The 13,287-nt window shown below is 51.5% G+C and overlaps 6 protein-coding genes across 6 annotated transcripts; 1 reads left to right on the forward strand and 5 right to left on the reverse strand.

Moving 5' to 3' along the window:
- Window positions 1–22: 22 nt before the first annotated feature.
- Window positions 23–1,955, reverse strand: BKA67DRAFT_557751 (uncharacterized protein). Its single transcript, XM_046102286.1, has one exon. It carries the CDS (start codon window positions 1,603–1,605, stop codon window positions 424–426), a length of 1,182 nt encoding a protein of 393 aa, XP_045962576.1. The 5' UTR covers window positions 1,606–1,955; the 3' UTR covers window positions 23–423.
- Window positions 1,956–2,406: 451 nt separating this feature from the next.
- On the forward strand, window positions 2,407–4,376 carry BKA67DRAFT_211705 (cation efflux family-domain-containing protein). The gene has a single exon (XM_046095495.1). The coding sequence runs from the start codon at window positions 2,563–2,565 to the stop codon at window positions 4,135–4,137; it is 1,575 nt and encodes a 524-aa protein (XP_045962577.1). The 5' UTR covers window positions 2,407–2,562; the 3' UTR covers window positions 4,138–4,376.
- Window positions 4,377–5,749: 1,373 nt separating this feature from the next.
- On the reverse strand, window positions 5,750–6,483 carry BKA67DRAFT_591363 (ribosomal protein S26E; the record flags this gene model as incomplete). The annotated part of the gene is made up of 5 exons (XM_046104707.1): window positions 5,750–5,852; window positions 5,917–6,041; window positions 6,105–6,142; window positions 6,265–6,316; window positions 6,481–6,483. 5 exons carry the CDS (start codon window positions 6,481–6,483, stop codon window positions 5,750–5,752), a joined length of 321 nt encoding a protein of 106 aa, XP_045962578.1.
- A 221-nt stretch (window positions 6,484–6,704) lies between these two features.
- BKA67DRAFT_557764 (beta-lactamase-like protein) lies at window positions 6,705–8,567 on the reverse strand. Its single transcript, XM_046102287.1, has 9 exons — window positions 8,359–8,567; window positions 8,211–8,298; window positions 8,081–8,152; window positions 7,992–8,025; window positions 7,725–7,938; window positions 7,558–7,649; window positions 7,368–7,502; window positions 7,288–7,314; window positions 6,705–7,230 (listed from the first exon to the last, which is right to left on the reverse strand). The coding sequence occupies exons 1-9, from the start codon at window positions 8,381–8,383 to the stop codon at window positions 7,144–7,146; spliced, it is 774 nt and encodes a 257-aa protein (XP_045962579.1). The 5' UTR covers window positions 8,384–8,567; the 3' UTR covers window positions 6,705–7,143.
- A 281-nt stretch (window positions 8,568–8,848) lies between these two features.
- BKA67DRAFT_533501 (Las1-like-domain-containing protein) lies at window positions 8,849–10,329 on the reverse strand (the record flags this gene model as incomplete). Its single annotated transcript, XM_046099712.1, has 2 exons — window positions 8,849–9,521; window positions 9,980–10,329. 2 exons carry the CDS (start codon window positions 10,327–10,329, stop codon window positions 8,849–8,851), a joined length of 1,023 nt encoding a protein of 340 aa, XP_045962580.1.
- A 420-nt stretch (window positions 10,330–10,749) lies between these two features.
- BKA67DRAFT_591364 (Saccharopine dehydrogenase) lies at window positions 10,750–12,479 on the reverse strand (the record flags this gene model as incomplete). The annotated part of the gene is made up of 5 exons (XM_046104708.1): window positions 10,750–11,398; window positions 11,524–11,827; window positions 11,954–12,250; window positions 12,311–12,393; window positions 12,466–12,479. 5 exons carry the CDS (start codon window positions 12,477–12,479, stop codon window positions 10,750–10,752), a joined length of 1,347 nt encoding a protein of 448 aa, XP_045962581.1.
- Between the last annotated feature and the right edge of the window lie 808 nt (window positions 12,480–13,287).

The raw sequence follows: 13,287 nt of genomic DNA on the forward strand, positions 1-13,287 counted from the left end.
CCTGGAGCGGGGAGTATTTCGAGTATATACTTAACTAATATTTCAACTTAATCAGGCTCTGGATTTGGTCTGTCCAATTTGACAATTTTATATCACTATGCTCATGGCTGCTTATTCTGAACGGCAGTGTGCCATTTAAAGTATCCCCCCATCCCCAGACCATTCACTTACCTAAACTTCTTTGAACGGCTCTCGAAACTCTGAGTACTAGTCCAGGAGCTTCCTACACCTGACATAATATTTGTCATCAACATAGTACGAAGCGTAATCACGAGGAAAAGCAGACTTTCATCATGAGAAAACAGCTGCAATCCGTTAGAAAGCGGGCTGCTAAGGAAGGAAATAGTGGTGTCTTTAAAATCATTCGTTCAAGGGGTATATGCCAGCCGCTCGTTCCCATTCGTTTTTCCATTAGTCCTTTCGTCAATCGCCACTAATTTTGGCATGCCTGAAATATTTCATGCCAACCCATGCCGTGACTACCCAGACCCAGGCCATTATACACGTCAAAATCATCAAGCTTGGATAGTATCCAGTTATAGGCAAGGTCGGGTCGTCTTCGAGCTCAGGAGGCGCGTAAGGGGTGGTCCCAACGTCCCATGCCCAGCTCCAAACCCCGAGACAGCTCCCCATGCCTATCACAAAAACAACCCAGGTCACAACTAGGATGACCCAACCCCACCATTCCGTTTCGCTGTAGTCGTATTCCTCGTCGGGCGCCGGCAGGGGTGAAGCAGCTAACCCTTGCAAAGAAAGCGGCGATTTGGCATGCTTCACGGAGCGTCGCCGTTGGATAGACAGAGACGGCCCGCGAGCAGGCTTCAGGTAGGATTCGGACCCAGAGGAGAGGTTGGTGAGGGCGGCACGCAGAGGTGCCACATTGTGTTGCCTCGATGGTATTATGTCTTCTTCGTCGGTGGTCGAGATGTAGGAGATGTCGGGGCTAGTACCTTGCGACTCCGGGGCCGACGCTGGTGGTGGTGGTGAGCGTGCAGGCACATCGGCGCGGCGTGCGTAGCCGTCAATAGATGGTCGAGGCGTGTCGTCTGACGTTCCGAGATGTACTCCCAGGCCAATTTGTTCGATAGGCGCGGGGCTTGTCACAAGCTCTACCTTGTCCGCGGCATTCCGGGCGGTGTCGGCTGGTCTGCTGGAGTGGGCTTGGCCTGTCGTGTCTACAACCAAGGATTTGGACTCCCTCCGTTCCCTCTGCATGCCGCGACCTAGTAGGGCGACTTTGCGCAGGGAGCCCTTCCTCCTGCGCGTCTTGGGCTGTTGGCCATTCTCTACTGGGGCCAGGGCGCGGGTCGGCCTGCTCAGGGCCTCCTCGGCAATGTCGATATGTCTCGATTCCTTGAGGCTTGAGTTTGACTTGCTGTCGGAGGTGCGCATGAAAGGAAACCTGGACAGCAGTCCACCACCTGAACCGCTTCTTTTCCTGGTCTGGAGTTGGGTTATGGCAGGTACCGGGACTGGTACTGGCGCTGGCACTGGCACTGAGGCATGGACAGGTACAGACATTGGTATTGGGGCAGCAGCCGGGTTGCCGGCTTGGTATTGTATGCTGGTCCCGGCGGATTTGGGTCGCGGTGGAGTATTCTCCATGGTGTGTGTGGTCAAGTCAATCAGTCGAGCTCGGGGGTGGGTTCAGGAGACGATCCGGCGCCCATCATGACATGCCGATGGCAGGGTTCACTCAATCGTGGTAGTGCACCTGCCACGAGATGGGTATCAAGTGATGGATCGCCAGTGTCTCTTCGGTCTACCACCTGCGAGGCCGAACATTGAGGGGAGTCATGGCTTCGCAGATAAATATACGGGAAAGGTCGTCTGGGTAGAGACGGCCGAAAGTAATGCAATGCAATGCCGCTAACGTCCAGGTCCGCTAGTCGACCCCCTGCAGGACATGGAATTTTAGCGTCTCCTTGCGCCGAGAGGCAGGAGGCAGGACTTTTTAGCGAGACTCGCACGCCGTCGTCGCCGTCGTAATGGGCCAATACAAACTGGAATGACCGACCTACGCCAACACCAACGCCAGAGCATCAAAAGACCACGCTTGGAATGAGAACACGGGCCCGGGATTGGAAAAGCACTAGTTCAGGTCACTACGGAGTACGTGCACTATGTATGCACACACGCCCCCTGCGTGTCTGTCCATCCCATGAACTGTATGACCTGTCGTTGAGTATTCCAAGCAAGCTATTTGAGACAACAGGACACGACACGGTCTCCGACTCGGGGCTGGAGTAGCCCTGGCAGCCCTGGCAATTGCTCTTCTCTATAACCTATCTCCTTCTGCATTCGTGTTCAACGCATCTGCCGAGATTAAATCTACCATCTCGATTGGGCTAAGCGCCAGGAACACATACGTTAGATAGATCACTTATCCAAGGCTCAAGTCCCAAAGCAAGCCCAGTTCCCAGCCTGTCCAGCGCTACCGAGCCATCGTCCCTACACTACGGATTACATACGAATCAGATCGGTGGTTCCCTGTCCACTTCCAGGTGAGGTTTGGTGCTACTGTATCCATTCCTCCATGATCACATTGCATGCGACTCATCAATGGCGCCCGGCGGCCACCGTCCCACTCCCATTCCAATTCCTGTCATTTCCCCCAGTATAGAACTCTCTCCCTCCTCCCCAGAGCAGGCGAACAGACCTAGGACTAGGAGTACGAGTAGGAGCAAAAGCTATCACAAGAGCAATACCAGCGCGCCGCTTCTGCATCTGCCCCGCGAGCCCCTCGAGCAGTCGCGCGACCAGGAGGCGTATCACCGCTTCGAGGAGCCTTTCTACGACCCCAATCGTCTCTCGCCCGTAGCTGCCACATTCCAGCAGAGTTCCGGTCTGTTGTCTCCCACCTACTTTTCTAACATGGCCTCCAATGGCTCGGCTGGCCACGGCGCCACCTTTACCAAGGAGAACACGCCCCCGATCGAGATCCCTAGCGCCGCCCCGAACCCATTCAACTTCCAGACACAAGTGATTTCTACCTCGCCAGTCAAGCCAAACGTCGGCCAACGTCGCGGCCACAGATACAAGCACAGTTCCATTTCAGCGCAACACCAGATCTTCTTGGAGCCGCCGCCTCGGCCGCCATTGGCCCTACCGCGAGACCTGCCCATTCCGACGTGGAGGGAAGCATGGAAGTCCATGTCGACTGATCAGCGGCGCCGACTGTACTGGTGTTGCTGCCACCTGGGCGTGGCATTCTCCATCTTTATATCCGCGCACAACTCGCTCGCCATGACTGCCCTGTCGCATCTGGTCTTCTTTGACGTCGGAAGCGCACTGATCGGTGTCACGGTGGACGTCCTGGGAAACTTCGAGGTCTGGAAGCGAAGCAGTATCCGCCACCCTTTCGGGCTTGAGCGCTCCGAGGTACTGGCTGGTTTCGCTACGAGCGTCTTCTTGATATTTGGTGGCTTCGACCTGGTGAGCCACAACCTTAAGCATGTGCTCGAAGGGCTAGGAGACCACGAGTCCCACCACCCTGATCCTCACAGCCACGGACCTCGAGTCCAGCCGGGACACTTGGATATCACCAGCCTGGTAGCTATCATCGCAACCCTTGTCAGCGCATACGGGCTGAAGAATCACGGGCGTATCAGTAGAATCATGCGGACCAGCTACCTGGCCAGCCTGCCGAGCATCCTGTCCAACCCCTTTCACTTCCTCACCTTGTCAACTGCATTCCTGTTGCTGTTGCTACCGCTCCTCTCCATCCCAATATATGCATGGCTGGATAGCGCTGTCTGTGGACTGGTCGCCATATCCATGTTCGCACTAGGAACGCGGCTAGCAATAGCCCAGGGACTCATGTTGCTCATGTCTTACGGCGGTCGCTCTGGCACCTCTAGCAAGCACAAGGATGTTGGCGTTGCCAATATTGTCAGCGAGATCGAGACGGAGCCGAGCGTGGAGCGTGTGGAGGAGGCACAGTTCTGGCAGGTGCACTACGGATTGTGCATGGCCAACCTGAAGCTCTGCGTCTCAAAAGGCTGTGATGATGGGGCTTTGAGTAAGCTGCGGACGCGCATATCGAACTTGGTGCAAAATAGATTAGGCGAGGGGTATGGCAAGGGAAATAGTCTACGATGGGAAGTCACACTTCAGACAAGGACTGATGCTAAATAGCACGGTTTGCACATATATGATGTGAGGAAAGGGGATTAGTCCACGAGCATGACGCTTCCCATCGAGTCGGTCCGTTCTTACGATAAGCAACACCTAGGCTATATACCCATTTATGTACGTTCAACCATCGGACCAGTACCACATGCCTCTTTTTGCCCTGTGTCGCAACCCTGATGGACAACATATACATGTATATACCTATGTCCCAGGTGGGCAGCAGTAGCGTACTGTGCGTATTGATATCACACTGTGCTCTTAGACTGTATCCACAATCAGAAGGGGGATCCACAGCTGCTCTACCACAAAACTTGAGCTCTGAGTTTTTTCCAACATCATTCCCTTCCCTTCCTCCATACAACAATGGGAAAACCACCAACGGCCGAGAATGCAGAGATCCGTTTCCTCCTTTGGGCGAATCCTTCCCAAAGCAAGAGCAATGCTCGAATCTCAGACCCGATCAACAAGGATATTGAGTTGATTAATGCGCGACAAGAGGCCTAGATGGTCGTAGGTATGCGACGCGGCGCCGGCATCGAAAGACCGGGCGCTCCGAGTTTCTCGCATCGAAACACGCATCACATGTCTTGAAATCATAAGAAATCTTCTCCGTCCGGAGAACAAGACATGACGGTGGCTCTGTGTTCTCATGCTGTCCATTCTTCTTGCGTTGTCTTGATTTCTCTCCCCCGTTCATTCTTTCGTTTCGTCTCCGGGTTTCATTTTTCTCTGCTTCTTCTCCTTCTCTTCCCCCCCCCCAAATTACACACATACCAACCAGCTTCTACAAATGCTAGAGCTTGCCGTTCAGAATTTATTTAAAACAACGAGCAAGTGTGGACAATGAAGCAAGATGAAAAGCCTTTTTGAAATACAAGAGGTGCCTCGTTTTTCGACCCTTCAATCGAACTTCGAGGTTCCCGCGTGCGCTTGAGTTTCGTCCTGCTCATGGTAGGACGCTTTGTGCGCGTGGGAGACAGATATAATATGATACAATGTGATGTGTGACGGTGCCTTGAGAATGTGTGTTTGATGTGAAGCCGCCTTACATCTGAGCGATGTAAGAATGGTTCTGGGTTCAGATTTCGCTGTAGACGAGGTATGGCTTGTTAATGTCTGGAAACGATCATGCATAACACAAGAATGTAGCCTCGCTATTTACTTGGCAAGAGTCTCGCAATGAGAGCGCTGAATCTTCATTGTTCATGCCACTCCATACTGACGAGGCTGCACTGCTCCTAATTCTTGTTGAACATGCTGCAGCGTGTTTGATGATCGTTGGATGTGGTGTTCCATATTGAAAGTGAAAATCGCAACCATCGGGTTGTTGAGAATTGAGACACCCGCACTTGTCCACTTGTGCACTACGACACAGTCATATGTGGAACAAATCTGGCAGTTATTTTTTCTTATTGATCCGTAACTCCCATGGCTCCTAGCATTCGCGCGAACGTGATCCAGCCCCCCATAGTTTCCTTCTGGTAAGGCTATGAGTCCATATTTCTAAAGACCTGGAGACGAAGTGGCGCATCAGGGTGCACACACTCAAGGTTCAGCGGCCGCGACGCGATGGATGATCGAAACCGGTACCAGCTCATGACGACGCATGAGGCATTTAAGCCTTGGCAGCGGGGACAGGTGTGACCTTCTTTCCGTCCTTGTTGTAACGAACACGGGGCGGGGGAGCACGGTTTCGGCGGCCTACTCGCGAACGAACACTGAGGATTTCGTGTTAGAGGGACAAGGTTGACGACATGGACCACTGAGAATAAAAAAACGTACCGGACAATCTTGCCGTGAATGGCACAAGAGACACAGTACTGGAGCTTCAGGTACATCTTGGGAACGGTGTACTCTTGGAAGACGGAGGCATCGGAGATATCACGGATAGCTGCGCTCTCAACCATCTGTCACTCAAAGTTAGCGATTGCACTTTTGAGAGGCCCCAACAATGGAATTTGGAAACGTACGTTGCGGATTGTGAAGCGCTTGATGGCCTTGTCCTTGGCTAAAAGACACCCAAGTTAGCGAGGCTGAGCATTGGTGGGGGAAGGGCTCATGTCGAGGAGATATTCGGGGGCCAAGGGCCAGCGCAGTTGATCGGATAGGAGTACAACGAAGGAGACGTACGTGTGCATCGAGAGCAGTTGGAGCATCGGACAGGCTTCACGTGGCCGCGGCCCTGCTTGTTACGGCCTGCAATTCGTGATATGTCAGTATTGAACTTCGTCAGTCATTGGCGCAAAAGGTATCGGTACCATTGTTCTTTCTCCTGAGGGACGATGTTGGTTAGCTAGTGACCTGCGAGGGTAGTCGAGGAAAAAAAAGAAAAACCTACTTCTTGACCATCTTGGCGACTCAACGCAGTTATTCTATAGAATGACTTATGCGGTGAGGGCGAATATGCGCTTGTACTGAGAGGAAGTAGAGGAAGTGAGTGGGTTGTTTTCGGAAATGTTCAAGTTGTGTGATGCGCAATTGCAAAGTGGGGCTCCAAGAGGTGGCTGGTGGCTTAGGGCTGGTGGCTTGAGATCAAGTAACTGGACATATGACATCGTCAACTCCTCAAGCGGTCGAATAGTTGACTCGCTCATACTTAATCTACCTCAAGGTCCTCCGGCTTGCTTCGAAAATAAGAAAAGGAAGAATCTAACAGGCGGATGTTCATTTCAGTTCCCACCGGAAACCAGTAGTATGCGTACATTACATGTAGTCGGAGAAACTCTCTATATAAAATCTAGTCTAATGGAACATCTGAGTAACTTGAGCTAGAAAATGCAGTACGAGGGTTCATTCCGTCAGGGTGTGTTCGAGGTGAAAAAAAATCACTCCAAACTTCTGAGAAGAATATTCAAAGACAATATGCGCTTTACATATCTATCGACGACACCAACGTTTCGGTAACTATGTATGTGGCAAGTCTAGATCCTACTCAAAGGTGGTGGTCTATCATCATGTCAGGTTCCGATTCACCACTAGAACCATGACTCTTCATAACTGTGTACTTACTCACTTGAAGTTGTTCTTCATCTCCCGTAGCTTGCCCATGACAGAGACAGGGTCTGTCTCGCCTGTGGCCTTTTGTATTACAGGATCCTATTCCAAGTCGTCAGCATTTTCATTGTGGCCTCTTGGCGCCAGTCTAGAGCATACTTCGACACGCATAAACACGTTGTGTTCCTAGTACCCCGTTAGTCTAGTACTCATCTGCCAAGAGAGCAGATCAACCGCACCTTCTCATCACCAATGGTGAATTTGCCCTGTGTCTCCTTGTTGTTCTCTGCAAAGGATTGTAGCTTCTTGACCGCCTCGCTCTGTAGCACCGAAATGCCGAACTTGACGTTCGCCTTGGTGTATTCGTGTCCGGGCTGGTTCTTATCAGCATATTGCGTAGCCAAGCAGGATCGAAACTGTTAGATATACGTAGACTTTGGTGTCATCTGGCAATGAGGCCAGCGTCTTGTTCAAGGCCTTGTGCATCTCGGTTGGGGTTCCCTCGAAAAACCGACCGCATCCTATCATTGTCCTTGTCAGTCTCCTAACCCCGTTCACTGGCTGTCGGTTGAACATGATTCAGGCATCGAACCTACCGCCATGGAATAACGTGTCGCCAGTGAAGACCACCTTATCACCACCATCTTCCATGAACCAGCAGATGCTGTCTTGTGTGTGGCAAGGCGTGTATAGACCCTTGACGGCAATGCTGCCCAGCTTGAAGCCTTCCCCGTTAGGGGGTGTTTGCGTTACGCCATCGCACTCCTTGCCGCCGATGATAGGGAGCTTCTCGTTGCCGAGCTCTTGCAACTAGGCCAAAGTCAGCTGCTTGTGGTAACATTTTCCTGCCAAAGATGCTTTACCAGTCGCTTGTTGCCTCCGGCATGATCCCAGTGGCTGTCATCCTGGTCAATTTCTACCCTCGAGGTATATGTAGCTATCATGAACTCACTGGTGGGTATTTACAATAGCTGTGAGGTTGATCTTGCCATCCTGGATGGCCTTCTTCAGTACAGGAGCGACCCTGACGAGAGATTAGTACGTATCTTACAAATAGGCATGATGGTAAGGGCGTTGCATACTCCTCGGGGTTTGCGGGGTCAATAATGACGGCATCTTTGGACTTGTCATCGACTACCAGGTACGCGTAGTTATCACTACTTCCTACCCCTAGTGAGTTTCCGTATCAGCAGATGCAGCCTTGCGAGACTCTAGACATGGTAGACTTGCACATAGGAATCGACTGGATATGCATGGCGCGGGTGAATGCAAGCTGATGATTGGTGTTAGTTCGGGACACCCTGATGGGCTCTCGGTTTCAAGGCAGAGCCATCGAGCCAAGAACCGTGGCTGGGCCACTCACAGCGGAGGTATATGTGCTGAGTTTCGTGAAAGGTGACAATCTGGGTCTCATGAAGCGATTCATTGATTCAATTCTGGGTTCCTTTGAGCTGTTTTCCTCTCGAGTTACTGCTGGCCTGCACTGTTCATACCTGTTGGCCAATGATTAGCAATGACGTTACACCCCCCGGATCCACCGGCAATGTGAGCCCCGCAGGTGTCTGGCGGCTGCAGCTTGTATTCTGTATAATCGAGAAGGCCTCAAGGAGCATCGCGAGAGTGTTAGAAGATAGTGTTTACAATGGTTTTTTTCTTTTTCTTTTTTCATCTTCTCTTTTCTGGGGTTTTATCTTTGTTCAAGTACTTTCCTTCCGAGTGACTAAATTACTCCTATAGGTTTCGGTTTCCATGTCCCCTCATATCTTGACCACCCCTTAGCCTGTGGCGCAGCTTTGACTGGTCTCTCCTCAGAGTGAGGCCGCTCGATGGGCTGCACATCGTCCAGTTCGGTCGCCATTCGACTCATCTCCGCTTGGATTGATTCTAAATCCTTTAAGTTGCCTGCGTATTCACGCTTCGGGGTAGAAGTTGCGGATAAGCTTATCTTGCCATCTAGTATTTGCCGCGATAACTTGGATGCCCGCAGCAGCACACGCGGATCCTCTGCAGACTCCTCGATCTCGGTCAATGCCTCAAGCAGAGTATCCTCGTCCCAGTGGCTAAGACGTCTCTCATGAACCTTCCTTTTTGCCACATCTTCGGTGAGAAGATAACTTAACAGCGCCTCGGAGCACGTACTCCCACTCGCAACATCCATATTACCACCGTCGGCAGACTCCCCGTCGGTAAGATGCTTCCAGTAGTAATCCCAAATCCAGACCAGTGACTTATGCGCCGCCGATCTGAGCTTCAGCAGGGAAGGAAGCTGCTCGTGCGTGCATTGGTGCCTAAGTTCGACAAATGTTGCAGGCAGACCGATAGTTTTGGCTATCGAGTACATGCTTTGTTTCATTTGCTTATCCTGGTGGCTGTCCAGCAGCCCTGTGACGAAACTGTAGATCTGATATCAGCCCTTGTTTCAACGGCGGGGGAAAGAGATCTACGAAGCAGCCCCCAAAAGCAAGCTACAGCAGGTAGACTCCAAAAACGAATACCAAATGTCTGTTCTCCTAGATAGACTTCATTGGACTGCTGCACTACAAGTCTCGCCATGGTAGCCTCATTACCGAAAGCGCCATTTTGCTTTCATACGAGACATGAGAAGCAATGACAAGGTACCGATGGGCTGGCAACGGTACTACTGCTAAAGCCATACTACAGGGAACAGGAATTAAAACTTCTCACAAGTTTTCTCGTGTTCCGCCAGCATCTTGATGGATACTAAGACACTGCCACATCTGAGACACAACCAAACTCTCGGACACACCCAGAAAGAGCAGAGAAGCAAAAGATGGCGTGCGTGTGCAAGATCCCCAATGCTCAAAGGAAGGAACAAGATGATTACACTTACCGGCTAAAGGCAGCCGAATAGGCCAACCTCACAGCGGAAGTGCCCCCGGTGCTTCCTTGGGCCTGTAGGTCGTCCAGGATGGCCGCCATCAACAGGCCCGTGGACTCGACCATGTGGGGACAGCTGCCGCGCTGCACCCACATGGCGACTCGGGCGACGGCGTGTCTCTGACCAGACTCTGCCTCATCTCTTATCCCAAAGCTTGTTGCTGCATTAACTGATGGCGTTGTGTTGGCGGACGCGGTTCTGACAATGGTGGTGCTGGCGTGCGGTGATGAAGGATAGAATTGGGCGCGGACCTTGAGTAGTTCTGCGCGGTCCCGCCACGGTGTGTGGATGTACTGAACCATTTCGAGTAAGACAATCCGAGGGGGGAAAGTAAATCGTACGGGTTTGGATACAGATCGTCAGATTTGAGATTGTGCTGTACTAAATAGGCGGGCGTTCAGAGTAAGTTCGATAGTAGCCAAGTGAAGGGTCTCAGTTGCAGTAAATTTCACTAAAAATTGGGCTGCGGTATGTCCCGCTACTTGGAGCTGAACCCCTAAAACCCCCCCTCCCACATGGGTATGAGGCATGCAAAAGTCCGTCAGTTTTGTCGTTCGGTGCATGCACAAGGTTGATCATGGTTTCTTTTCGAACACAAAGTTGCAAATCACGGACCTTGTTCTTTTGTCTATGCTCTATCTAACATGTAGCTTTTAGTTGTGGCCGCAGACTAGCTAGCCAGCTTCAGAATACACACATCCGAGAACGAGCTAGTTGCGAATCTATGAGATCGTCTTCTCGGTACAGTAAATGCCGTACTTCTCCTTCAGTTCCTTCATGATTGGGTCGTTGATCTTGGAACCCATAGGAGCCAGGACACCCTTCTCGGACAGGGTTCCGTTGAGCACCTGCTTGACTGCAACAGCGCATGGCACACCAACAAGACGAGCCATGGCACTGTAGCCTTTAGGCTCACCGTACTCGACCAGGGTCGATGTTCTAGTCTCGTGGCTGCCGTCCTTGTGCTCAATTTCGAACTTGTGCTGTAGCATCACAAGATCTCTCTCGTTCTCCTCGAATTGCATCTTCTTCTCAAGAGTCGCGCACAGCGTGTCGAGCGGGTTGCCGCGGGGAATGGTCTTCTCATCGGAGAAGATACCGATCCATCGCAGTCCACCGAGGATTCTCTGCTTCTCCTCCTCTGAAGCGAACTTGGCCTTGGACAGAACAGACGCCTCCAAGTCGGACTGGCTGCTGGATGAAACGCCCAGAACAGCCTTAGTGGCCTCCTTCCAAGAGACAGACTGCTTGAGGATGTCTTGCTCGTTGTCGTCGAGGAAACCAATATCAACCAGAGTCTTGATGAACTCGGGGAAACCTTGGTACCTGAGAGTTCCACGGATGATAGTGTCGGCCTCGGGAATGTTATATCTGGTTCAAGTATCAGGAGTCAGCAATGTTCGACTGCGCCAGAACGGGCCAAGATTCTTGGTTTCTTCTTCACACAAAGAAGGAACAATCCAAGAGTGTGAATCTTGTCTTGGCGATGGACGTACCTCTCCTTGTAAGGTGTAGAATCTCGGTTAGGGTATGCAACGAAGGCATAGCCGGGGTAGATGAAGTAAGGCTTAGCAGTAGCCATCAACTCTGGACCCTCAACCTCAACAACCTTGCCATCCTTCCAGTACTTGGCGGCATTTCTCAAGGCTAGCAGGACACCGCGGGGCGACCAAGAGAACTTGTAACCCAAGGGGTTGTCTGAAGCCTCCGGGGCGGGAAGACCACCGCAATACGACAAGAAGCTCTTGACCTTGCCTCCGGCGCTGTGAACCTCCTCAATGGTCTTGACGGCGTACAAGTCTGGTCATACACGTGTCAACATCTTTGTTCTTATCGACAGATTGAAAAATCCCAGCTGATACTCGCGCAAAGCAATTGGCACGGCCCCGGAAGTGTAGCAAGCAGCATGTATGTGGGTTGACTTACGATCAATACCAGGGTCAAGACCAATCTCGTTCATGACGGTAATACCAGCATCCTTGCACTGTTGGTCGAGCTCAAGCATCGCCGGTGAGACGTAGCTTGTGGTGACAACATGCTTCTTCTGTCTGATGGCGGACTTGATGACGGTAGCGTGGAAGGTGTAAGGAATCAAGCTGATGACGAGGTCGTGCTTCGCAACCTCGGCATCCAGAGCTTGGTCGTCGGTAACGTCGAGGGAGATGGGAGTGGCATTCTTGACGCCGGCCGAGAGGGACTTGGCGGACTCGAGAGTTCTGCAGGCTAAAGACGGGTCAATGAACTATACTATTCGTGAGATGGTTTCGGCCGAGGGGTTCATACCGACGGTCACGGGGATGCCGGACTCGGATAGGATATCAAGGGTCGGTCTCGTGACGAAACCAGCGCCGAGCATCAACACCCTGCTCAAATCAACATGTAAGTAAGATGTCCTTCCCCTTATGGTAGCAATATGCGGGGCCAAGGTTGTGCCTTACTTGTGGGACGCCATTGTGAATGTGGTTTGAAGTTCTGTAGATTTGTGGCGATTTCAAGATTGCCTGTCAAAGATCAATGACGAGAGGTTATAAAATAAACTATTCACGGTCCTTTCTTCAAGACCTTTTGATCGAGAGACAGTACGGCTTCGGCTTCGGCTCCCATCAATATGTTGTGATTGTACCCCTTCAGCTCTTCTTGGAGGGGTAAAAGCTGCCCGTTCAATTTCTCAGGTGGGGTTGCCTCCGATGACGGCAGAGTGTCGGCAAGTTTGACTCGGGGAGCAGCTACCACGATTACTCGGTATGGTGATACGGGCATCCGTCCTCCACTCGATGCAGAAGACTACTATCTATCACTTGCACATTGTCACGTGTTGCTGCAGCACTAACATGGCAAAAACTCTACTGCAACACATAGTAAGAAGTTTCATCGAAAGTTTTCTCGAACCGCGATTAGTGCCGTCGTGATCCTTGAAGGCTTAGCTGATATCACTACTTTGGTGGGTGAGGTCACGTCAGCTCCTTGGTGTGCATTCGTGCGCGGCCTTATTTACGAGCAACAATTTAATAAATTCACTTCCAAGGACTAAACCAAGCTATGCATATCAAGTAGGCATATATTCTGAATGGGGCCGGCGGTGCCGGTGTGAGTGTCAACAGTTGGTCATGTTGTGCTGCGTATTCCCGGCTCAATGAATCGCCATTAAATTAATAGCCTCTTGGTGCTACTCGTTACAGAATTCCTTCCTAGTGTAGGTTACGTCGGTTTCTCCAAAGAAACTATGAAAAGAAGATCATGGGGCATCCTACTCCGGAGGA

The sequence above is a fragment of the Truncatella angustata genome, assembly GCF_020726525.1.
Source record: "Truncatella angustata strain MPI-SDFR-AT-0073 chromosome Unknown BKA67scaffold_2, whole genome shotgun sequence".
Lineage (NCBI taxonomy): Eukaryota > Fungi > Ascomycota > Sordariomycetes > Amphisphaeriales > Sporocadaceae > Truncatella > Truncatella angustata.